A 26,155-nucleotide genomic window follows, 5' to 3' on the forward strand; every position below is an offset into this window, starting at 1 on the left:
GTGCTCATGGTTCGCAAACGCTCACACGGGCAAAGAGCTCCATTTTTGGAGACGTTTCCCATGTGGTCTGACGAGACTCGAATGGAATTGTTTGGCCATAATGAGCACGGTTCCACTCGCAAACCTGCGCACGCCATCAATATGCTGTGATGTTTTTTTTTTTTTTAGGCAGGAGCAACGTATTTCAAACAAGCGGGGACTCATGAAGGATGCCTATACCAGCCACCGATACTTAAGGAAAAAAATCGTCAACATCAAATAAGTCTCGCTAGCCCGGTCGGGGGTCTTCACTCCGAGTCCTCGAGGTTGTCCAACATCGCCGTTTGTATCTTAAGCCTGTCTCACATCATGAAGCTGAGCAAGTACTTTCAAAGTTCGCATCAACTGAATATAAGTCAGAAAGGTTCCAGAACTAGCCTTACAAAAGAGACATCCCCAAAACTTCTAACGTGGTTCATTCCCAAAAATGACAAGATGGCGTCTCTCGCAGACCACTTAAATGATGTTTGTGCAAACCAGCATCCTCTCCATGGAAGACCTAAGCGGCACTTGTTGTTTTCTTAAAATTCCCAACGGCACCCGTGTTGGAGCCCGGCCAGAGCAGAGCAGCCACGACACCTGCTCTTCAGTCGCAAAGCAAAGAGCGGCGGCTCACTTATTCGAGTCTCCCGATGGGAGGTGCGACCCCGCTCGCGGGCACACACGGGCGGAAAAGCAGGCAGTCTGTTCACACTCATGGCTTCACTTACACCTTTATAAAAAGAAAACACCTCATATGGTATATCAGACACTGCAACCTGCACAAGCTAAAATATAAATGGCTGTCTGGCACATAAGTAGCGAGCGTTTAAGAAAAGTAATTAGCGCCGCTAACTTCCGAGAGCAAAAAAAGGACACCTTACGTAAGAGGAGACGTTTGAAAGGTTAAGTGAGGGAGGCTATGTGATGCTTTTAGGGAAGACTTGCTTCAACACTTTTAAGGGGATCACAAAAGCCGCAGCAACATTTTGCTTGCATTTGCAGTCTTCATTCATTTTCTAGAAGTCCAAGCAGAAACTCCGATTGGATTTCTTGGAGAAAGATCGGAAATGGACAATGTATCAAAGTAAGAAAGTTGGAAATTTGGCGGGAAAGGTTGAATGTTTGCTACGTTGCTAACATGAACTGAATAGAGGCTGAAAAACAGACCATTCACACGGAAAGAAGTCGGGAAGATCCGTTTTGCGCCGTAAAAAAGTGACAAGACATTGTCTGGGCCATACATACATCATACACATGCGGAACGTTTTATTTTTATTTTTTTTTGTTCAGAACATACAAAAACATTTTGCACTCGGCCTTGGCGTCGTGAGCTCAGAGGAGCGTGGCGGCGCAGATGGCAGTGATGACGGACAGGCCGATGACGGTGTAGCCGCTGCGGTACACTTGGGGAATTTTGAAGCCTTTGCCCAGATCCCACCACTTAAAGTTTGGGGTGATAGAGGGAAGAGAAAGAGGGGTGAAAAAAATAAAGACAGAGAAATAGCTGAGCATGGAAAACACCACAACGGCGTACGGAGTAGAACCTCCAAAGTCCAACCGACGTTTCCGGAAAAGCCAAATACATATGTGCGTTTGAAAATGATGGGCTTTTCTTTGCCCTCGACATCACCATACAGTGCACGTAAAGAGAAGATGAAGGTGACAAGAGAAGAAAGGCTGGAAGGGAGGCATGTCGTCTGTTTTGATTTTGATGCGCGTTGGAAACGTTTGACCCGAGGCAGCGGCTTAAGAGCTGCAAACATCAGTTGTGACGCTTGACGGCTCTTTTCATGACGTTGAATTGCTGCCTATTAACAAACTGAGGTTTTTTTTTTTTCTTTTAGAATGACTGCCATTTTCTTACTTGGCAAAGGGTAGATTTTTTTCGCTGTGGTATTTGAAGGCCATTTCATCGAGTTTTGCTTATGAGTCAAGTTTCCTTTTGCCCTGTTAATAACGTGCAAGCTTTGTATTCTCCGTTCAGTATCCCGTGAAGGAAAGTGGTTTCAAAAACAGTAAATAAATGTAGCAGATTTTGCTTGAACTTGGAGGTTCCACTGTCGTTTCGCTTAAAATGTCAAATTTGAGAAGTATGAAAAATAACAAAGGGGCTTGCAGAAACAAAAACACACAAAAGCAATAAAAGTGTGTGTTGAAAATCGAGTGCACAATTGTATAGTGGCCATTTTGCTTAAATAAAAGGAGGCTTTTCTCCTCCTCGTTGGAGCGCTCGACTGCGCCGCAAGATTGCGGTGCGGCGTTTTAGTAATAATTGAAGAAAAACACTTGAGCTTTGGCTGCGTCACAAGAGCACAGGCGCCATTCATCAAAGTGTCGGCCGGCCTTTCTCTCTGTTGGAGAGATAGACGGGGCGCGTGGAAAAAGGATGGCGCGACTCTGCAACGCCTGGACTTGAGATTCAAGAAGGTGTTTGTACAAATACGCAGCGCGTCGCCCTCCTAAGGAGCTCGAGTGGCGCTCTCAGCAGGTTTGTGCACGCGTGCACGTAATGAAGTCAACTTGAGTGCAGAGGTCACCAATAGCTGACCGTTTGGCGCACAGATGACATTCAAAAGAAAGAAAAAAAGAAAGACAGAAAAAAGACTAACAAGGCTTATGACTTGAAAGATTCTTGAGCTATGCAAAAATGAAAACTCGAAATATAGCCACCATTTTTGTGTAACTATTTAAAGGATATATTCACATGGAATCATTTCAAGTGTGCATCCAAAGTAGTAGGAATTAATATCATTATTAGTGACATCTACTGGTATTGTTCTGAAAACTGGATGGCACATTGGACGTAAAACATTTCAAAACATCATTTTGAAAAGTGGCTTTCACAAAGAATGAAAAAAAACAAATCTAATTCCCTTGTGTAATTTGCTCACCAAATGTCGGATTCCGTTGAAGGTGTGGAAGGAGACAGGGAAGGCGATGGCCACCTTGGCCAGGCCGATGAGGACGGGGCCGACGGAGAGCGAGTGGACCAGATCCAGGTAGTGCGCGTAACTGCCGGGCAGGAGCAGAGCGGCCACGGCGAAGGCGGAAATGGCTGCCGGCCGGGACCAAAGAGACAGCCGCGTTATTGATCTCCATACAATCCAGGCCGGTATAAACAAGTCATTCACGAGGAAAATGAGCCGCAAATCAATACATGTCACGCCGTGACATTCTTCTTCTTTGCCAGAAGATCTATGAGGAAAAAATACACTGCTTGCTTGTGTCAATATTTCAAAGGGCTTCTTTTTTCCTTTGGTTCGTACAGAGGCGTGTTGGAGACACACGGGAAGGAAAACTAAAGCATATCAATCACATCAAGGACGCTAATGTTGCGGGAAGGTGAAGCCCCGCCCGCTTTGGTATTAACTTCCTGTTTCTAAGATTTGGACTGTTTCTTGCAATTTAAAAGGAAAATGCGTCGCAAAAATCAATCAATGCGGCGAAGAAAAGCAAGCGGATGCCTTGCGATGCTTTCATCAAGGAGTGTTTTGTGTGCGTTTGACGGCCAGACAGGCGAGCACACTCGCCAAGTGAATTTGTCTCCCCGATTGGCAGACGAGCTGGCTGACCTTTTCGAGAAGCCATCAGCATGCAAATCAAACGGAATCCAACGCGGGCAGAGATCAGCGCCGCCGCCGCTGTCCATGCGCGACGGCAAGCTGTTTTCATCGCCGGCTCGCTTCGGCACGCATAATACAAATAGCCGAGGAATTTTATTTTGAGTGCGCACGCTGCAGCGATTGACAGCCAAGACAGCCACGAGCAGATTTCTCCAGGTGTCAATGTTTGGGGGTCACGAAGAAGTCGTGTAAGCGTGGGCGGAGGACACAATCAAACTAATAAGATGCGTTACCTCCACTGAGGCCCACCCCGGTTCCTCTGTGTGTGATTGACAACATCATGGGGACCGACCATCTGGGGGGTGAAGAAAAAAAAAAAAATATTAAAAGCTTCACAATGGTCATCTGTCAGTCAGATAGTGGCACCTTTAAAAGCAGTCTTCAAAAAGTTCTCAAGGGAACATAAATCTTATTTTAGAGACAAATGTACTTTTTTTTTTCACAAAAATATCTATTTTTTTAACAAACTAGTCATTATTTTCTTCTCCGGAACCCGACTTGGTGACCCCTGCATCAGTTATAAATCCTGTCTCATGTTCAATAACTAGCACACATTGTCATACTTGTAAATGGTGAGGTGAGGCGACATGGGTCGGTTCAATCTGGTATTTTTGGCCCAAAACTTGTTCATCTCTTCCTTGGCGGTGGTTCCCATTGGAGCAGCACTGAAACCGCAAGAGACATTGAAGACATGCAACGTATTGAACTTCATGCTTGCGTTTGCTGATTAGCATACGTACTGCCTGACGTAGAGGACACTGCACCGCGGCCTGGAGGCGGACAAGCCCTGACGGGCCAACGTCCTGTACACAAGAGTTACATTTCAAAATGGTAGCCATCAATTTCATGATGCTATGCGATACAACAGCTAACAGCAAGTTAAACAAATCCCTGAGAAGTTGCCTAGAAACCTGACATCTATCTAGACACATCAATGACCTGCATGACAGTCTAATCTGACTGTTCTGAGCTAAGAAAGTAACTTTGGAAGTAACTCATAGGTCAAAGTTGGTTATCAAGACAATGGCGTTCGAAGTACAGACTGTCTGTTTGAAGTGGCTCGCTAAGTCACTAACATTTTATACAGCTTGACCGTTTCACAGTAGGGTTTCAAGTCAGGGTTGACATTTCAAGCCCGGCTAGAGTTTGCAATTACGGTTTAAAGCCAGGTTTAGTTTTCAAGTTTCAAATTTGGGTTACAAGAGTTTGTGAGTCGGTTTCAGTGCAAACTGACTTTGTTTGAACCCTGAAAGTGGAGGTTAGCTGCTTCCTTTCAACCTTTCATACAATCCTAAAATCTGTCCTTCCATACCTACTTGTTTCCTTTCAAAATTCTTCATTCATCCTTGCTTTCTAAGTATTAACAGACTCTCCGGTCTTCCGTCTTTTCGTCACACATCCTTGTATCTTATTTCTGTTTTTGTATCATGTCACAGTGGCCGTTTTGGCAGGTGGGATTACCTCGATGCGGGTTCACTGAAGGACGAACCACTTCGAGATAACCAAAAGATGTAACGCATAACGGATAACTTTAAACACTAATGGTCACATTCGACGGTAAAGAAAAACCAACATATTCGAACAAAAACCCGTGTTTATGCTTCGAGAAGTTACGACACGTACTTTGGTCAAGTGCTAACGTTGTTAGCGTTAGCAAGCTAGCTCTAAGTCGCGATAATTTCTTCCCTGTCGAAACGAACAGAACACGCTGGAAAGATTCTACTCCGACACAACGAAACTCTGCTGCTGTGATGTCTCGTGGTCATTTTAATAGCGACAAAAAGCCTCATTAAATCTCCACCGAGAGAAAACAAACATACTAACCTTAGTAGCAGCGCCATGTTTTGACGTACAGAGCAGAAGTGACGTTATGTGGGGGAAGTGACGTAGCGTGTTTTTTTTAACAGGATATAATTAATAATAATAATAATAATAATAATAATAATAATAATAATAATAATAATAATAATAATAATAATAATAATAATAATAATAATAATATCATTATTATTATCATTATAATAATAACATAGATCCCTGGGTTTTAAACAATGTGAACAAAAATAGTACAAGTAATAGATAGTACAAAAGGAAATTAATTTTGTTTTACAAAAACATTCAATGTTGCTTTTCTTGAAGACTTATTTCTTCATTTCATAAATCCCACTGAACAATACATATTTATACTTAAAAAAAAAGAGTTAGGTTTTGTGTAATTTGTTTTATTTGGCAACCAATCCCCAGCCAAGCAGAACCTGATATATTGACGAATCCCAGTGTTCCATTTTTTTTGTAATGTATATTTATACTTCAAAAGAATGAGTTTTGTGTAATTTGTTTTATTTGGCAACCAATCCCCAGCCAAGCAGATGGTACATGATACATTGACGAATCCCGATGTCCCATTTTTTGGTACAAACACTCAAAAGCCTAAATTCAGTGGCAATTATTAGCATCTGATCATTTCAGGCTCATTATATTTGTCATCTGATCCGTGCAAATACTGCTTCAAACAGACAAACTGATCATTTCAGGCTAATTATATTTGTCATCTGTTCCATGCAAATACTGCTTCAGACAGACAAACTCACTCACTCTTGGATTTGGACGCTGACGTCTTGTGAATGCTAATAGTAAGTCTCCTGCTCCACCCAGCCTGCAAGACAAGAAACACAGAGGCGGCAGCGTCAAAACAAAAGCAAAGCAAAAAAAAAAAGAAGAAGAAAGCAAGCCTTCATATCCTCTTTGGCATTCACTAACGGCGCTTTTTGTTTCTGCAAATGAATCGGCTCGTAACTCTCCAGACGCGCCGATCAGCCGGCCGTGACACGCGCATTAACAGAGAAGATTAACTGTCACCATCAATTGTTATTGTGACCCGTGCCGTCATCGTCCCGGCAAATTTTGATCCATTGTTCACAGTCTTCGTAACTCTTCATCGGGCGCCGCGTAATTTCCTCTCTCGTTATTTTGCTCCCTGCGCTGTTGACAAGCGTAATCTGTTTCCTGCGGCGGGGCCGGATTCGAACGTAAACACGGCCGGCAGGCAAGCGTCGGTCAACTCATTGCAGGATTTTTTTTTTTTTTTTAATTTACCACAATAACAATCAGATGGCTTCAAAGCCGCCAGCGGTGATCAACGCTTGGTTTGGAACTGATAACCCAAGTTTTGAATTAGAAAGCCTCAAATGAGCCCAAAAAGGCTGACTTCCTGTGTCTTTACATTTTACTACTGCTACTAAAAAAAGCGGCCATTTTACAACAATAAAGCGTCCTCCCAAAACCAGATTTGAGCTGTTTTGAGTCGAGTGCAGTTAGCTATAACTCAACCGGGCCTCGTCAATGATTATTAATGACACGGGACACAAGCTATTTTTGCATTTACTCTCTGAGAAGTACTTGTCAGTAACGACATCAGCCGGCTCGCCCTTTCAGTCTTTTATTTTTATAGCGATGCAAATTGTACCATTTGCATTTTTTTCCCTATCAACACGGATAGCCGGCATTTTCGCTTTGTATTGATATTGACTCGAATATTGTCACTCCAGAGTTATTATGAAGGCCATATTTTATTCATGAGGAGACCTCAGGCCGCCCCAGCGCCGGGAACTAAGGTGTCTGAGTGCTGAATAATTCTTCGCTGAGGCTTCCACAGCATTTGAAATGATTACGGTTTGTCTGGGGCGTTTGATTACAGACAAAACGGCACTCGACGTGCAAACTTGATAAACACGCACAAATGAAGTCCACGTTGGGACACTGCGGCGTTATCATTTGGTGTTCAAAATTTGCTGCTTGAAACCAAAATGACTTCCTGTGTGCCTTTTTTTTGCAGGTCTAGTCATGATACACTTTGTGATGAACTTTCATCTGTTTTTATTTGAGTATCATAGGACAAAATGTCTAGGGAGTGACGGAGCACTAGAAATGAGCCTAAAACATCCGTTTCAAAACACTACATGTGTTTGGGCATGGATGTTTGAAACTTTTTTATGGGTCTACTCATGATAGACACAACTAGAAAAGAATATAATCCTCTAAGGAGCCCTTGAAATGACTGCTCCAAACCAACATGTCAGACTTTTCAGGTTTGGATTTCTAAGATATGCCTACCAAATTTCACATTGTCATGGGAAGGTGTGCTGGATTAAAAAAACAAAAGCGAGGCAATTTCAGGAGGGCCTTTCTGATTGCTTGCTAATATCTCTCGATACGCCAGGATGTTTGTTTTGATCAAAATCACAAGGCTGAGCCGGGACGAGAGACGCCGCAAAGTCGCTCTGGCGGGAAAATTGCCACTCACGGCTCTCGACACGCGAGTCCGTTGCAATTTACTCTCGGGCTGCTTTATGAACAAGACAAAGAGGCCGACCGGGAAAGCGTTTCATCTGGCTCTCTGGCTAATAAGCGCACTTACCTCCGGGGTTCCTCCGCAAAATTAATTTACGAACTTCGTCGTAGACAAAGATCAGAAGACTGTACGGGAAGGCGCAGAACCACCAGCCGATCCTGGGGAAGCGAGAGAGGAGGAATTCAAGTCAACGATGACAAGGGCAAAATGGCGCTTGTATTCAAACGGGTGGCCTGCCTGAGCGGGTACATGCGCAGGGCCACGTCCATTCCAGGGCAGTAAGAAAGGAACGCCGCCAGGGCCGTCTCAATGAACAGGCCAAAGATCAAGATCCTGTTCCTGTGGACGGATCATCGCAACATAACATCAATGAATCCATTCTGGTCCAACAAGTCTCTGCCAAGGCTTTGATTCCATTCTGTCTCCGCCGAGGCTTTATCTTTGGTCTCGAACTCGACCTGCCTTTTGAATTTGTTTCCAGCCACACACACCTGCGCAAGATTTGTCTGATTTTCCAACTTGAGCTTAGAGCTCACCTCATGCCCTGCTGGTAGAGCGAGTTCCTCCTGGTCTTGCAGATGATGAGGTCAGCCCATTGCACCACCACGATGCTGGAGAAGAAGGCCGTGTGGCACGAGAACTCCACAATCTTCCTCTGCTCGTAGGTCTGAGGAAGGCCGACGGCACTTACTAACGCGATGGCGTGCGTGCTTGCGTGCGTGCATGAGGGGTCCTCACCCACTGCTGCCCATAAAAGTCCTCCAAGTCGTTGACCATGCGGTCATCCCAGTCGATGCGGATTCCAAGCAGCGTCATCGGCGGGAAGCCATTCTCAGCCAAGATGACAAAGTAAGTGAAAAAGCCGGCCAGAGCCTGAATCATACCTGGTGACACAAAAAGAGACAGACCTCAAGTTGTGAAGAAATGCAGCCCGCCCAAAAATACTTTTTTTCTGGTCTATGTTGATTTTTTTTATTTTTTAAAAACACAGTTTAGAGGAGAGCAAATTTGTACACATATGAGGCAATGTGGTTGTGCCAGACACAGTCAAAACATCCAAGAACGCTAGCGTGGGATTTTTCAGGTGCGGCCAATGAAGTGAGCCGAGCTTCGGTTCATCAGCCTCATCAGAGTGTGCAATGATGCATTTTCATGTCATCATTTGGCAGACGCTCTTCAGCAAACTGATTTGAGGGGGAAACCGCCGGAGCCAGCGCCAGCCGCTGAGCAAGTGAGCACTAATAGAAATTCTGCTCATTTAAAAAGAAAAAAAAAGTTCCGGCGGCATCGCACTGATGAAAAGCGGGGGGAATAATTGAAATGAGCAAAATGTAATCAACTGATTCCACTTAACCCATTTAGAATCTTCAGAGTATCGAGAATGGAACGTCATCGGTCAGCGGTGCGAGAAAGATGCTACGTCTTTCATCTTTAGTTTGTATCGTATTTAGCCATTTATGCCAGAGGCTCATTTCTGGGAGTGCTGAAGCTCTCCGAGTAAATCAAAATCCACCGTCTCCTGTAAGAAACGATCGGGTGATCTTCAGAAACAGCCACAAAAAGCCAATAAGTGCTTTTAATTTCAAGCCAGGCTACCTGCTGTTTAAGAACCTCCCGCAGAGTCCACTCCGGGAGGCCCCGTTCCGTTATCAATTTTCAATGTTTTTACGTCGGCGGCGCTCAAAGAGGCGACAGGATATCATTGGGCCGTGTCGTTGGCACCGTCCAGTGGCGCCCTGCCTTCTTTTGACCCGTTTGGAGAGGTTTGTGAAATGTTGCCAGCCTTTTGAGTTTGCCCCCGTGCCGTCGACTGCATTTCAAGCCAGAGTAGACATGAAAGGCAGCCCAGGAGGCCGAGATGAAGTGGGATGCGCTCACATTGGCTACGCTCAATTTGCTGCAACACACAAGATCCATGTCTGCCCTGTTTGATTGTTTGGAATTTGATGGATAGGCAGCCATCCCCCTGTTGACGTCAGGTGGGCGCCTTTTCCACACTCTTACACATTTTCTGCTCCATCCACGCCGCAAAGCGTCGCCGGTACGCACCGATCTGGCCGTAAGCCATACTGATGAGTCGCTCGTTGACCAGCTTGTCCGTTTTGGGGTTCCTGGGCTGCCGTTTCATAATGTCGCTCTCCGCTGTCTCGTAAGCCAATGAGATGGCAGGAACCTGCAGACGGAGGATTCACACAGCTACGACTGCTAGAACATTTCATTGGAAATTTGCATTGCGTGTCATAAAAGCTATCGAGCCGATGTCGTATGTTCGACGGCACCTGCAGTTGGAGCTGTCACCTCCCAAAAAGTGGACGCACGTTGATTTGATAGCAGATTTGGTGCTCGATTTTTTTTTCTTAAATCCAAGAGTAAGCCACCGTCCGCACTTTGATGAGCAGGCTAAGAATAACCTCAGAAGATGTCGCCAACAACACCTCGGATGGGACGCCGCAGAGTTGAATGGCAACATGCTGACAAACTCCTAACAACCTGCCACAACTCTTTTCTTTTTTTCTCACGCGTGCAGAGGAACAACCGCTAAAATGGGAATCGGGGGAATCGTCTCAGCCGCCATTAATGCTTCTGTAAGTTGAACGCCTTTTCTTCCAGAAAAAAGAACAAATACTGTCTGTCAGCGGGACGGATTAGTGGCGGGCTCTGCGGCGACCTCCATTAGCGACAACGGGAACAAAACCAGCGCTTGACACGTAGCGTTCACGTTGAAAGCGTTTCACTGTCGTCATTGTGCTTCCCGTGTCGACACGCTACTCGTCTGCGGGCCGTAAGCCGTCACCAACAAAAGAGAAGAGAGACGCCAAGAACTGAAAGACTTGACTGGTGTTTGTTAGTTCACGTTTGATTCCGTTTGGTACTACAAGCGCAAACGATTCGGGTGTGACAAATTGATGGTAAGTGGCGGTGGAAGCGGAAAGATATCAAGAACCCACGCTTGAATTGAAAAAAGCAAGTTAGCCATATTGTTGTGAAGCGGCCATTTTGACCATTGGCCCGGCCCGCTCTTCAGGGCTTGCCCGTTTGATGGCCGCCACTCACCATGTCCGTGCCCAAGTCGATGCAGAGGATGGTGACGGTTCCCAGCGGAAGGGGAACGCTGGCGATGATGAAGAGCAGGAAGGGCGAGATCTCAGGGATGTTGCTGGTCAGCGTGTACGCGATGGATTTCTTCAGGTTGTCAAAGATCAGCCGTCCTGCGGACAGAAAACAAGCGAGGCATCAATGATCCTCATCATCAAGACCGGCTTTTTTTTTTTCCCGGTGTTCCGGACTTGAAGTCAATTGAAAACGCGTCTGCCTCCAGCGCCAGGGAGGGACTTTATTAGCCGCGGCCGCCGCCGCTTTAGATTAAACACCGGTCTCTGGCGGCCCCCTTCGCCTTTCAGAGCGCTTTAGATTGTTGTTTGCATAAAGTCCCCTCTGTGTGCGCGAGGCCTGATCATAAATATGCAAGCTCGGTGCTCATGCAAGACATCCCCGAGCCATCTGGGATGTTTTTTTTATATACCAAGAAGCGTTTCGCGATTGTGACTTGAGGAAAAATAGCGCCGCGTATCCGCTCGCTCGCTACGTTTACGTGCATGCGTGCTTTTGAAAGCCAAAAGGGCAACGTTTACAGCCCACGCAAAACCTTCTGTCGATTGCTGAAACTGGTGTCAAAGGCTCCGCCCACACGTGGCGGCGTAGGCTAAAATGCAATTTGGCATAGCCCATCTGTCGAGCGCGGAGGGCAAACTTGTTGAAAGTGAGCGCTACGCTAACCAGTTTGGTGAAAATAACTTGAAATTGATGTCGGGAAGAACGACAACTGTGTGAAGATGCTGATCGTGTCAGGTCCGTAATTACTAGCAATGCTTTAATATCAAGTACTGGAGTTAAAATAAAGTCTTTTCCACGAGTGACTTGCTGCCATTGCCACTCGCTCCCTCCCTCCCTCCCTCCCTTCCTCGCTCACTCACCCTCCTCCACGCCAGTAACGATGGAGGCAAAGTTGTCATCAAGCAGGATCATGTCGGCCGCCTGCTTGGAAACGTCTGAGCCGGCGATCCCCATGGCGACGCCGATGTCGGCCTTCTTCAGGGCCGGCGAGTCGTTGACGCCATCACCCGTCACGGCCACGATGGCCCCCTGGGTGCCCCCGAATGTGGGAGGGTGGGGGTAGTGTCAAGAAGTGTGAGATAAGTGGCATGATTTAAGCCCCACGCACTTTCCTCTTAATAACGTCTTTTGGAGAGAGTCTCCGGGGAGATTAAACGAGCAATGGAATTGAGTCGTAATCATTCGGCGGGCACAGTGAGAGGAAGTCCGGAGGGAAATTGGAACTTGACCTCAAGTGTGCTCACCCACAGACGCCACAGGCATAGATTAAAATATAGCGAGTACACACAATTACATATGCTCAACCGGCTATTCGTCGCTGCCTACTCACACTGAAATAATAAACACACGCACACACACACACCTTCTTTTCAGTGGCAATGGCCAGTTTAGACATTCAAGTGCATTCAAAACAGACTCTCAATCGACACACACACACGCTAACATTGAGCGGCCGCATTGGTATGCAGCCACATGCTTTCCTAAGACGACAACATTCAAGCTCCTTAGCACACACTCGCGCACGGTCCGACCCTCATGAATATCTTGTGTCCCTCTATGTGGATGCCGACGGAAAGGAGACATATTCCCCATGAATGAACATGGACAGGAACACATACACACATACAAACAGTCAGAAACACACAAGAAAAACAAAACATAGGAACAGATGCCGGGACGAGACCACTTCTAGCACACAAAGGCAAACAGCTCTTTACTTATTTAGCCATTTTCAGCAGTAAAAAAGTTCTTCAAGGACACCTAGACAAGACGCATGCACACAATCACATATTGGGACCTGAAACAAAGACACGGTCTCTTCAACAATAAAAATAGGGAGATAGTAAGTTCAAGACCCTGAACATAAGACACATTTATATTCCCTCACCTGTCTCTGGCATCCCTCCACGATGATGAGCTTCTGTTGCGGCGAAGTGCGGGCAAACACAATCTCGGTGTGGTTCTTCAGTAGGTCGTCCAGGTACTCGGAGCTCATGTGCTTCAGGTCCGAACCGTGGACCACGCAGGCCTTGGCGTCCCTGGGTGGGAGAGAGGGCTGTGATCATCCTCATCTGGCACGCCGTTGCAAAATCCATGCCGAAAAAAAGTTGAAACCGAGGTACCTGGGGTTGACCTGGCTGAGCGGGATATCGAGGCGCTCGGCGATGTCCTCCGCCGTCTCGTTGCCCTCGGAGATGATGCCCACCCCCTTGGCGATGGCCTTGGCCGTGATGGGGTGGTCGCCGGTGACCATGATCACCTGAGCGCACGGCATCATTCCACGTACGATACCGCGGGGCCCATCGCAAGAACGTTAGTGCTTTCGTGAAAAACGTGCGGCCGAAGCTGTGCTGTGTTAACGCCATACTCCCCGAACTAGAACACACACGCGTATATTGAAATTTCGGGAGTATGAGCGCGTACTCCAGAATCAGCCGTCATTGGTTCTCACAAATATCCATCAGTCAGGATGAGACCTCTGACGTGCAGCAGAATGTTCGCAGACCAAACGCTTCACTTTCATTTGCGCCAACATCACAGAGAGCCTCCAACCTGGGCGGAAAATCTTCTACGCTTCAGTTTTAAATGCAACACGCGTCGTCCGCCCGCATCTTTATTCGCACGCCGCCCTACAAACATGTCTATATGGATATGATATGTAGATAGACGACACGGCCGGAAGTTTCCGAGGAGCGCTTCTCATCAGTATTTAAATGACGCGGCGGGAAACGGCTTTCGTCTCTAGACGAAAACAATTACCTTGATGCCAGCCGAGCGGCATTTACCCACGGCGTCGGGCACGGCGGCGCGCGGCGGATCAATCATGGAGATGAGGCCCAGGAAGCAGAGATTCTCGGTGGGGAAGTTCACCTCGTCGCAGTCGAAGGCGAACCCTCGGGGGAACTGAGACGCCGGCAGGTTCTGGTGGCAGAAGCCTGCAAAAAAGTTGAATAGTGAAAACTACAATTAATTTAAAAAAAAGCATGTTTTCTAGATAACGGATGGATTGATGGATGGATGTTGCCCAATTAATTAAATTAAATATGTATGTGTGTGTGTGTGTGTGTGTGTGTGTGTGTGTGAGTATATATAAATAAATATATATATATATATATATATATATATATATATATACGTATATAAATTTTTTTTTTTCATTATATTATTATTAAATATTAGTTGTGTGCCTACGTCATTTTAAAAAGGGTTCGATACCCCCAAAATTGTACTCAAGAAATATTGAGCGAGTGAAAGCTTTGAGGCTTTGGGATTGATTGCGATATTTTGCATCCAAAGTGTGACTTCTTGCGCTACTAATCAACGGCGGCGTCCGTCCGCCGTAGCCTTGAAGTCTTCATATAATAGATTTACGTTGCAGTTGAGGAACGTCTGCAGGCGCTGTAAACGCGTCGCCAACATTTTGTGTCTCCTCAGCGTTTGGGTGGGTCCAGGCGGCGAGCCTTCTCATTTGGATAAAGTGCAGCGATAAACACGGCACACTTCTTACGAGGGACATTTGGCTCTTAGCCGAGGAGAAGATAAAAGATAATGGACGCCCTCCCGCCCCCCCCGACGCTATCTATCTCCTCCCCGGCGGGTAACAAAAACACGACCCACCGAGCACTCGCTCCCCGAGCCCGCCCAGGTCCATGTAGGCGTTCTGGAAGGCATCTCGCCAGTTGTCATCCATGGGCTGCTCCTGGCCGTGGAGCATGATGGTGCTGCACCTGCGGGAAAATGAAGAACCCATTTGCTAATGAGACAATGAAATATAGACTGTCAGCAAATCTGGAGTTTTGCTAGCTGCTTTTTGGCCGCTTAAGAGTGTTTCTAAATTCAGGATACGTATTTGAAGGTGGAGACAATTATATATTGAAGAAATTTGTATTTCTGTCTTTTCCACGACCTAAAGGAAATTGTCAAATTACAAAAAAAACGATTCAAATCAATTGGATTTGTGATTGAAGAGAAATTATTAAAAATTGGCCAGCCATACAAGGAAAGATCCAAATGCTTATTAGTATATACGGTGAGTAGTTTGACTGTGTTTGACTCTAATGTCAGAAGTTGATAGTCAGGCATGGTCCGGCTTTTGGCAGTAAGCGCTTGCCCTCACCGACCGTTTGCGAGACCAAACACAGGTCAGCTTTGCAGTCTTTTTGCGCACCGGTACGTGTCGAGGCCAGTCTGCCATTGATCCATTATTGATGCACCAACCTGTCCAGGATTCTCTCCGGCGCTCCCTTCATGACCAGAATATGACCGGAAGGATTGTCCTCTGCTTTATGGATGGAGAGCTTTAAGAGAGGAGAGAGACAGAGGGGTGGGGGCGGGGCGGGGAGCAGCAAGATCCAGTTAGAGGGCATCAATAAATCACCGTTGTCCTCCTGCGGTGCTGCGGCATGCGACAAAATGAAATAAACATCAATCAAATGAATGATTTAAATGTTAAATATTTACTTTGACACGCATTTTACTTGAGGCACCCCAGCCCCCGCCGGGAGGGAAAGAGCACCATGAAATAATGACGGCCATTAAAGTTAATCAAAGCGAGTGGGCGGGACCTCGCGGCTGATCGGCTTAGATCGATTACTTAGGCCTGGAGCTTCTCTTAGTTAGTGTTTTACGATTACACCAACACTCGAGAGGAAGAGGTCCTCGTTGTGCTTGCTGGGGCAGTTTTTAAAAATCTAACATACCTTTCTCTTTTTTTCTTGTTGTCAGGTATTTTTTAACCAGGGTAATAATAATTGGAAGGGGCATTCTTAATTGTATTTTTTAAAAATTCAATTATTTTTTCATCTGTTCATTTTTGCCACAAAATACCTGGTACTTGTTGGTGGAGTTGAAGGGGATCTCGGCCACTTTGGCGTTGAGGCTTCGCATCTTCGGAACGCTGCCACAACACAGCTCGATGCACTTAAGCAGCGCCGACTCGGATGCGTCTCCCGTTGTCTCCCGCTGCAGGAAACACAGAAGCGCACGTTAGCGATTCAGCTAGAAAAGAGGCTTGTCTTTGCCACGGTGCAGCGGAAGCTTTTGCCGGCGGGTGGTCTTTAATTGATTAAAGTTGCACCCCAGAGAGTATTGTTCACTCACATTATGCCGCTCATTAATAATGCAAAGTAGAGCTGAGCGAGCCACATCTGCATCACCCAGAATTGTAGCCTTGTTGTCCTTGCACTTTTCCGACAATCGTAACATGAATCGAGAATGACATTTTCGACAATAATCATAGTGTACGAAGAAGAAATAGATAAATTAGAAAATCAAGCATGGTAGCAAACAATGCTAGCAGCTAGCATGCTGCAGTTACGGTAGGCCCATCCTGGGAAGAGGTCTTCGCTGTTTGGAATGGGAATTCATCAAACACTAACATGCTACCAGTTAGCATGCAACTTATCAAGATAGCAACCTGAGTATAGAAAAGCCTGTGGCACCATTGATTAAAGGGTAGCCTATGCTAATTGGGAATTACTCAAATGCTAAAAAGCTAACTGTGGAATGCTAACATAGCAAGAAAGTGTTACAGCAATTTAATGAGGATTTTAGTTGAAAAATATGTGGCAAAATGTGTGTTTAGTGTGACAAAAGGTGGGAGGTACATTTTGAGAACCCTACAACTTTGAATGCCTCTTGGGACTTTTTACAAGGCACATAAATATTTTCACAGTACCGATTTTTTTTTGCATATTTGTGTATTGAAAAATTTTTGCAAAAAGTGGCCAATTCAATGCAAAAAAAAATACCCTTGGACCCTTGATAATGTGACCAGATGAGGGAACAGCAGGAACACTTTAGGGGTCGTCCATTTCCTGAACTCTGCAACATGACTAATTGAAATTCATACATGGTCCGCGTAGCCAATTATGTAAAGGTACTTATAAAATGTAATGACATGTTATTGAGGAGGCTGTTTTTTTACAGCATTAGGTCAATCAATTAAAGTTCACTCTGGCAGCAGCTCCATTAAAGTGCTATTTAGATCCTAATAATAGAGTTCTGTGAACGCTTGTCTGCTCCCTGCTGACACTCTGCATTAGAGTGTGAAAGTACTGACGCTTTTTATGCACTTTTAATTGGCTGCAGACACCTGTGGAGCTCTGAGAGATTCATAAGCGGGGGAAAAAAGTTCTACGCAAAGCAATTCTAGTAGACGACTGAGATGATGACTTTTCGTTGCCGTTTTAACTTTGCCACCGAGCAAAAAGGCAAAGGATAGCATGCTAACAGCCGGTATGCTAACAGCTAGGGTCAGTGTGGACAAGTGCTAAGAGTATCCCGCTCTAGCGGTGCAACGTTTAACGTTTGTGCTTATTTGCGTATGTCAAACCAGACATCAAATCGGATCGTGTTCCACCTTAAATATTCCTACTGAAACAACAAGTGGAAGCGTTACTCGTGAATGGAAACTTTTGTCGTGTGCGTTGAGAGTTTGCGTACCATCAAGATGGGGACTTGCTCCTGTCCCGCTCTGAAGTCGGCCCGGTTACACAGGGCAGCCACGCGGGACAATGCCGCCCACGTCGCAGAACTCTTGTCAAAACACAAACCTGCAAGTAGAGCGGCGATGGGAGCAGTGTGAAATTCTGTTGTTGTTGTGATGATGGAGTCATGCAATATGTATGCTAGCAGCTAGCTGCCACATCCCACACAATAGCACAGAAGGACTGCAGGTCAGTAACAAGAACTTTTTTTCCACTGAGATTTTTCCATTTAAATCTATATCCATTCTAACATTGTATGATGATTTCTCTGAAGCAATCTCTGTGAAAATGACCTTCACTTCAGCGTGGGTACCCTCTGCATTCATTTTTCACTTCACGTCACCAGTGCTGAATTCAGAGTCAGAATTTAAGCAAAGACAGATGGATTGACAAGTGTGCCGCTGCTTTCATATCAATCAGTCACCCTCCTTTTTACATGAAATTAAATATGGCTACTCTTTTGAATCAGAATTGACCAAATACTGTCTTGCTAACAAGATGACCTCGCTACAAACATTAATCATAGCTACTACCAGTAGGTCTACTTCGAAGGAGACTTAATCAAATGCTTTCATTGGGTGTTAAGGACCCGATATTTGTGAACCTGATTTTACGTCATCAAATAAGATTCAAAAGACCAGATGCTAATAGGTATCAGAAACCTTGACAATTTACCAAAATACTAACCAAGTTAGTGTATGGGTCTCACCAGGTCAGCCAGCTTATTGTTATGCTTCAAACACCCAATGTTACTCAAGGACCGCTGGGAAGGCGGCGTACACCAAGCGCCCCCCTCTGCGGCTGCTGCTGCAGTTCAATTAATCGACGCGACGGCGTGCACTGCAGCAGCCCAGCTCGCTCTGTGAGTGAACGCTGAACAGATGAATTTCGGCAGGTGGTTTCGCACTCCTCCCCCCTCCTACCCACCGCTCTGGTCCTCGGTGGTGTCGGCATCGTGGATCTGGTTGTCGAACCACATGTGCGCGACCGTCATGCGGTTCTGCGTCAGCGTGCCCGTCTTGTCCGAGCAGATGGTGGAGGTGGAGCCCAGCGTCTCCACGGCCTCCAGGTTCTTCACCAGGCAGTTCTTCTTGGCCATGCGCTTGGCCGTCAGGGTGAGGCACACCTGGGAGGAGAAAGAGCGAGATGAAAGCGAAAGATGATGAAGAGGAGCGGTGGAGCAAGATGTGTTTGAGGGCCATCTGGGACATAAATACTGGATATGACCGGCGCACACGTTCGACACGGCGGCGTGATGCATCAAAGCGCATTCGCGCGAGTCATTGAAATTCACCGGGGCTGGCTGCCGTACGCCATCACATAATTGTGTGTTTGGACTTGGTGAAGCAGCATGTGGCTCATTTGCATACACTGCGACTCTATGAGGCGACGGATGAAGAAACCTCCGCAATTCAGACAAATCAATTTTTCTCTTCAGGTACATCATATACTCACGGTGACGGTGGCCAAGAGACCTTCGGGCACGTTGGCCACGATGATGCCGATGAGGAAGATGACTGCCTCCAGCCAGGTGTAGCCCAGGATGAAGGAAAGCACGAAGAAGCTGACTCCCAGGAAGACGGCCACGCCCGTGATGATGTGGATGAAGTGCTCGATCTCGATGTTGATGGGCGTGCGCCGCACCTCCAGCTCCGACGCCAGCGTGGCGATGCGGCCCATCACCGTGCGGTCCCCGGTGGCGATCGCCACGCCGCGGGCTGTGCCTGGGGCAAGGGATCGACCCGTCACGGCGGTTCTAGAGGGCACCACCCAGATGAGCTTTCTAACAACCGAAACCTTTGAGTCCCTCCTGCTAAATGTCTAATCTGGATCTAGATATGGAAAAAGAAGCCCCGCTGCCCGATAAAGTCAAAGCAAACAGTGGCTAGTGAGAGCAAGCCCGCCCGCTCCAGATGTGGCCTACTGACCCTCCACGCAGTTGGTGGAGAAGAAACAGATGTTGCGGGTCTCCAGAGGGTTGTCCTGCGTGAAGTCGGGAGAGCGAGTCTGGGGCTCCGACTCGCCGGTCAGAGACGAGTTGTCCACCTTTGGAAGGAGACACGGTGACATATGGTAACGCGCTTGTCAGGTCAAAAAAAAAAAAGCGGTAATCTGTCATCATTTAAGGTTGACAAGCGTGTCAGGACGACTAATTCGTTTGTTCTATAAAAATAAAAAATGGCATCAAATAACTCAGCAGTAATGATGATAATGAGGTTGTTTACAAATAGTTTTGTTGATAAAATGTGACAAGTATTAAAGAGAAAGTCACACAACAATACGTTGCGACATGCAGCAAAGCTACAGAAAGAAAGATGTATCGTTTGGTTTTGTGACGCAAATTTTATAGATTTGTCTTTTTTGTGAGGATGTTCATCATATTTTCGTATTGATTATAGTGAATGAACTTATTACGAGTATTCACCGCCGATACCTAGAGTACTTTGGATCCATAAAATTTCATTGAACACAATGACAACAAAAAGCACCCTTTCTGAAAGATGGCGATTAAGTATAGCGCCAACTACTGTAGAGGAGGACCTAGTTGTTTTATTTTTTGCCTTAAGTATTTTGTTGCCGTCAAATCCCAGTCCGCTCGCCACCCTCACCTTACATCCGCTGGCGGAGACGACCCGCAGGTCGGCCGGGATGCGATCGCCGCCTTTGACCTCTACCAGATCTCCCTGCACCACCAGCTCGGCGTCAATCTGCATCTTTTGCCCCTCACGGATCACCACGGCTTGCTGCGGCCAAAGACACACGAGTCAGGCGAGGCGGATTTCTCTGAATGGAGGAACTTGGCGCCGCTCACCTGAGGCACCATCTTCTTGAAGGAGTCCATGATCCGTGAGCTCTTGGCCTCTTGGTAGTACGAGAAACAGCCAGTGATGATGACCACGGCGGCCAGCACCACGCCCAGGTACAGCTGCAAACAGTAGACATGGATACGGCATCGTTTTCGTCGTGGTGACGTTGGCTCGTTTTATAGGGCGGGTCTGCAAAACTTTGATAGCGTGTCGATTGTTTTTTCATTTTGACTGCCTTGAAAGCTTGCAGCGGTGACATGACGACCGTCATGACCCACATGCAGGAAAATGTCCAATCTTGACCACTCGGTGTTTTTTTTGAGGGACTGCCAACGCTTGCTTCAATCTAGACTTTGATGAAAAAAGATTTTCAAGCAAGTGAGTCCTCATGTTCTATTCCAGTCCATTTGGACGACGGAGTCCGAGAAGAGACACTCTGGCCAGGCGCCGATTCTTTTTCATGAAGCCTCTCTCATATTTTCAGCGAGCATCTTTGGCAGCCAGCTGCTGCCTTCATGAAGCCAGCGTCCCGGAACATCAAATCCCTCTTGAAATTTTTGCCTGAGCCTTTCTTTTTTTTCTTTTTCGCACGTTGATCCAACAGCGACGACACACTCGGCGGGCGTGTACAAATCCAGCGGAGCGAGAAAGACATTTGTTACCTCGCAAAATGCATCGTCGCTTTGGCTTCCCGCCGACGCTTCTGCCGAATGTCTCTTTTACTTCGCCGCACTCACGAGGGGGCATTTGATAAAAGTCGGAAACGTCAAACATTCCACGAGAAAAAGAGTGAATCAGTGTACCGCAACTTCCAAGACAAATTTGCCCTATAAATTGGAATAAAAATTGTTTTTAGTGGCGCCATCAGGGTGCAACTTTTTGTTCGACTCTCCAGCATAATATTTGCTTTGCGTATTTAGACACTCAACCTGTGAAGACATTTCTCAGTGTCCGTCATTGGCGTGTTTATGGCCCACATGTCTTGTTAGCGCTAATTGGTGCTAAGAGCTAGCGCGGCTGTTCATGGACGGTGCATTATGCATGCGCGGAAAGTGACAGAGCTGCCGGCTTTGAAGCGTGCGGCGGAACACGAGTCGCCCGCACAACGTGGCGAGATGGCAATCGTAAGGGGGAGATTAATGTTATCGCCGCCGCGCACGCCAGCCCCCGATCCGCCACGCCTCGCCCCCCCGTGCGACGCCCTCCATTACGCAACGCCTCTAAATGCTGAATAATGATTGCGTAATGGCCGGCCGGCGGCCATAAAAGGCACAACGGATGACTGCTCGGCTCCATTTGTATTTAAGCGGGCTAATGCGGCCATGTAAGGGACGCTTGTCTTCCATTATTCTGTTACCGATGCGCCATTATAACTCGGATGCGTTTTCAGAGGCCTTTCTGTTTACAGGACCACCAACGAGCAAAAAAACCCACCTCAGCTTGTCTGCTGAGATGATGGTGTTCATCCTTGACCTAATGAACCACGCTCCTTCTCCGAACGAGTGTAAAGCGAGAATTTGTTTTCCTGGTTCTAAACGTTTGGTACCGGACAGCGTCGGGTGGTTGTGATGCGGCACAGGCGGGGCGCTCACGTTGTCGTTGGGCGGCTCATCCTCGGTGGCCACTTGAATGCTGTAGGCCAGGAAGCAGAGGATGGCGCCGATCCACAGCAAAATGGAAAAGCCGCCGAACAGTTGCCGGCAGAACTTGATCCACTCGGGCGTGGTCGGCGGTGGTGTCAGGGCGTTTGGCCCGTCCCTGGCCAGAACCTGAGCCGCTTTGGCGTTGGTGAGGCCCTGCGGGAGTCAAGAGGAGCAAAAAAAACGTGGGTTTGTGGCGGCGGCAAAAGCAGTGAGCATCTTACGGCATTTTGTATCTTTTAGAGCATTCAACAAACGGCGCCTGTGGCTCTCCTTGCATCAAAGTGCCTTTAGTTGCTCCATTTTTTTGGAGCATTTTCAAATTTATTTAAAGGCAGTATAACCGCCAGGTATTCATACATCAATACTTCCCCCCACTGTTCTGTTGCGTGCTCGTGCCTTGCCCATTTGCCAGCCTCCCCCCGCCCGCACAGTAAAACTGCCACATGTAACTTTATTGAACATTTTGTCCTAATTTTGACACCCAATAAAAATCAGGCGAGAGATGGAGCTTTGCCTTGGTCACGCTGTGTGTGCGTGCGTGTGGGCATGTGTCATACTTTGATTTGCACACGATCCTTGTGAGATCTCATCGACCGCTTGGCTTGCGGTTTGGTGTGTCAACACATCAATTGGCTGTCTGGAACATTGCCACCATTTTTTTAACGACATTCTCAGCCGCAAAAAAAAAAAACTGTGGGTGATTGAGGGGTAACGCGACCAAGGTGAGCAAGGACACTCGACATACTGTACGTCTTTGTGCACGTACCGTGGCAGGGTCCAGTCCATATCGCTTGCACAGCTCATCTACTGAGATTTTGTGGTCATCCTGCAAAAAAAAAAAAAAAAGCCCAATGCTTTTAGCGGCGGTGTACATACAGCCCGGAAGTCAGTGAATAATTTAAAATACCATTTAATAATCAAACGTTCCATTAAATAACTAAAAAAAAACATTACATTAAAAAATCCTTACATAATTAATCACTTACTAATAATTAATAAGGTCAAAGAAAGTAGCAGGTTGCAGAAATGAAAACAATATTTCAAAGTTGAAATTTATTAATGAGTCACTTTCATTAATGGCTTCATTGATTTAGTTGTATTTAATAGTCTATTTTATTTAGCTATGTCGTTATTTAATTATTAAAAACATCATGCTAAAAGTCAACAGCACTTTCGGAATTTGCCCAATTTTTTTTTTTTTTTTGCACGTAATTTACGAAGTCACTGAAGGTCTGCTGTACTGAACACGACGAGCAAAAATCACGCTGACAGAGAGCCAGAGAGGATGAGGGCGGGCTGACGAAAGCTGAGCGCAACACTTGTCAGGGTCCTCGGCGCCAAAAAACTCCGTCTGACAAGTGGCGCTTCATAAGATGACCGACGGCGAAGAAGTGAGGCCGCATTTCACGCTGGTGTTTCTGACACAGGCGTAGAGTCACCCCACGCTGCCGGCAGCCCACAAATTATTCAGCGTCAGAGTACGAAGCAGCCCCAGCAAGAAGGCACTTGCTTGTGTGTGGCGGCCATTGGTCGGTCATCTGATATACGACTAAAAATGCTAAATGCTAATCCCACTAGTACGCATAGCGTTGACACCGAGACTCAGCGGACTCAGCACTTTCGTCCAAGCATTACTTTTGTTAGCCCAGACACTTCACCGTTTTGTGGCTATTTTACACAAACCAATAAAAAAATAAAAAATAAAGTGTAGCATGTCTGCATATGCCGCTCACAGCCACAAGGGGATTTTCATCAATGTTATTTACCATTTTATAGATCGCTACGTTTTGCATTTCATACAACTCAAACACCAAATGCTAATGCTATTGATGAATGTCAAGAAGCTTACCAAAGCCACCTCCTTCTTCAGCTCATCTAAATCCCGGTTCTTCTTCTTTGTGCCACACTGCAGAGACCAAGATGACATCATCAGTCCAGTAAAAATGTTGTACTTTGTCTTTATTCAAAATAATATTAACCTATGGCTATTTTTTCACCAAATATTTTTGTCTAGTATTTGTCCAATATGTCATATACAGTGTTAAGATTAATATCAAATCACAGCAAATAATCTTTCCCAACCCTGAACACCTAAACAAGTTCTAAAATTAAATGCCATTATTTTTTGCAGAGTAATTGTAATTTTTTTTAAATGAATCGTACCTTTTGTGCAATATAAGATATGTCTGTTTCTTTTATACGCATTTCCTGGATTTAAAGAATAGATTAGTTCGGTTCTACGTTTGCATCTTGTGCGCATTCACACTTTGCGCGTGAAAAAGCGCCTGCGGCGCATGCTAATCATCTCGTCACCAGGGGAAGGCGGAAGTCACCTGCCGCTGTCAGTCTCTGCGAGCGCCCAGCCCAAAACAGGCACGGAGGGAAAAGTAATCAAACGGAGCCAAAGCGGCAGCGAAAAGCCCCAAATGGTGTCTGGCAGAGCAATTCTTCGACAAGATTACCCCCTCCTGTCCCGCCATAAAGCTAAATGGAATGGGGCCCAACGGCGACCGATAAAACCACAATTGCGTCATTATGCAAATAAAAATCAAACCGGGAAGGATATTTGCTCATCTCATCCTGAGATGCTAAGTGTGTCGGAAATAAAGTTAAAGCAAAGCAATCGGGATCTTTTTTTTGGGGGGGGCTAATTTACTTTCCGGGAAAGAGCCCCTTTTTTTAAAAAAAAAAAGGCAGCTTCACTTGGCCACTTGAAATTTGGTAGCTAATTCTATCATGGAAGCAGCCACTTTGAGTTCACGCTCCGATGTGAGCGCAGATGCCGGATGAAGACTTTTGTTTTTTTCACGTCATACATTCCAAATGAGGCCACGGTCTTGTGGAATTTCCCAGATCCAAGACAAATAAAGGCTTATTCAAGTCTTATCTTCCTTTCTGAAACAAGCAGCTCAGAAAGTGCACAAGGGAAATCATTGAAAATGTTCAGGCTCCGCCTCCAGCAATCACTGCCGCAGATGTTCATACTTTTTTTTCCCTTATATTTTGGGTGCAATTTTTGCAATGAAAGATTTAACCCAATCAGAGCACAGTTTAATAAGACTCACAAACTTTACGACAACTTTGCAATGGAAGATTTAACCCAATCAGAGCACAGTTTAATAAGCCTCACAAACTGTACAAAAAGTTTCGACACAATTACACTACATGGGTTCATCATCATTACTTTGGGACTTTTTATCAGCAAATATTTATAGATTTTCCATTCAATATTTGTGAGTTGTGTTAAAAGCCAAATGTGACTGTTCTCTCCACTTCGGCATCCTTGAGCTGTTTAGGCCACCAAAATCTCCGAGTAAAAAAGATGGCGGATTCGCGAAATCGTTTGGCCACACCCATTACCTTGTTTGTAGTCCCTCCCCAACGGACGTGATGTAATAGATAAAATCACGTAATAGAAAACAGAGAAAACTGAACGGAGTAAAAAATAGCCCCCAAACAGATCATAAAAATATCTCTGCAGCATTTGGAGGGATAGATTACATTCTTCTACAATCTTGGGGACTCCAAGTACGTAATAAATTTTCTATTATACGTCTTCTAGTTGAAACATTAACAAAGTCAAAAACGACATGATTTGAATTGATGAGCTATTTTTTTGTATGTGCACTGATGTTTGTGAATGAAAAGTTTGAGTGGCCTCTTCAGTCAAGTCTTGTTTTATTGCAAGAAATATTTTCAAGCCCAAAGTGTTTAGTCGAGGCGAAATAACAGCAGCAGCTCACATTTTGGCCCCAAATGTGGTCAGCATGTGTTACCAATTTGACAGCTGACTCGTATTAATTTCAAATATCTTCACAAACGAATGAGGGAGGAAAAAAAAGGAACTTACCCCTTTACCCATGTTGGACGTCCACAAGCCGCCAGCTTCAAAAGTGAAGGACAGCAGTTGACCAGCGCCACCCCAAACACTCGTTGCTTTTTAGGGGGGCCTGACAGCAGATCCTGCTCTCCCCTTCCCACCCACAGGGGTAACCCGAGCTAGTCAAGCCCCCAGTCCCCTACCACCGCCCCTATGAAGGCGAAACGGTCGGTCTGTGACCCCCCTCACCTCTCCTCACCCCACCCGACCTGCTTACAACACGAAAGA

General features: G+C 46.1%; 2 protein-coding genes across 3 annotated transcripts in view; both read right to left on the minus strand.

Annotated features, from left to right (window-relative positions):
• The window catches only part of sdhc (succinate dehydrogenase complex, subunit C, integral membrane protein), a 33,378-nt gene extending 27,823 nt beyond the window's left edge, over positions 1-5,555 (minus strand). The window contains exons 1-6 of one of the 2 annotated variants that reach the window (XM_049747937.2): positions 5,469-5,554; positions 4,385-4,447; positions 4,208-4,309; positions 3,878-3,939; positions 2,913-3,076; positions 1,259-1,461 (exon numbers count right to left, since the gene is read on the minus strand). In XM_049747937.2, coding sequence (XP_049603894.1) covers positions 1,354-1,461; positions 2,913-3,076; positions 3,878-3,939; positions 4,208-4,309; positions 4,385-4,447; positions 5,469-5,485 — 516 coding nt within the window. In that variant the 5' untranslated portion in view covers positions 5,486-5,554 and the 3' untranslated portion in view covers positions 1,259-1,353. Of the gene's footprint in view, positions 1-1,258; positions 1,462-2,912; positions 3,077-3,877; positions 3,940-4,207; positions 4,310-4,384; positions 4,448-5,468 lie in introns of those variants that run through there. The other variant, XM_049747936.2, reaches the window with a different exon arrangement.
• A 408-nt stretch (positions 5,556-5,963) lies between these two features.
• Positions 5,964-26,008, minus strand: atp1a2a (ATPase Na+/K+ transporting subunit alpha 2a). The gene is made up of 24 exons (XM_049747700.2): positions 25,898-26,008; positions 23,897-23,953; positions 22,814-22,873; positions 21,997-22,200; positions 20,410-20,523; positions 20,207-20,341; positions 19,526-19,643; positions 19,053-19,321; positions 18,525-18,723; positions 17,554-17,663; positions 15,937-16,071; positions 15,328-15,407; positions 14,728-14,837; positions 13,870-14,045; positions 13,233-13,369; positions 12,998-13,148; positions 11,970-12,138; positions 11,050-11,204; positions 10,045-10,168; positions 8,734-8,879; positions 8,532-8,662; positions 8,233-8,334; positions 8,062-8,153; positions 5,964-6,300 (listed from the first exon to the last, which is right to left on the minus strand). The coding sequence occupies exons 1-24, from the start codon at positions 25,907-25,909 to the stop codon at positions 6,272-6,274; spliced, it is 3,015 nt and encodes a 1,004-aa protein (XP_049603657.1). The 5' UTR covers positions 25,910-26,008; the 3' UTR covers positions 5,964-6,271.
• Positions 26,009-26,155: the final 147 nt, after the last annotated feature.

The sequence above is a fragment of the Syngnathus scovelli genome, chromosome 17, assembly GCF_024217435.2.
Source record: "Syngnathus scovelli strain Florida chromosome 17, RoL_Ssco_1.2, whole genome shotgun sequence".
NCBI classification, from domain to species: domain Eukaryota; kingdom Metazoa; phylum Chordata; class Actinopteri; order Syngnathiformes; family Syngnathidae; genus Syngnathus; species Syngnathus scovelli.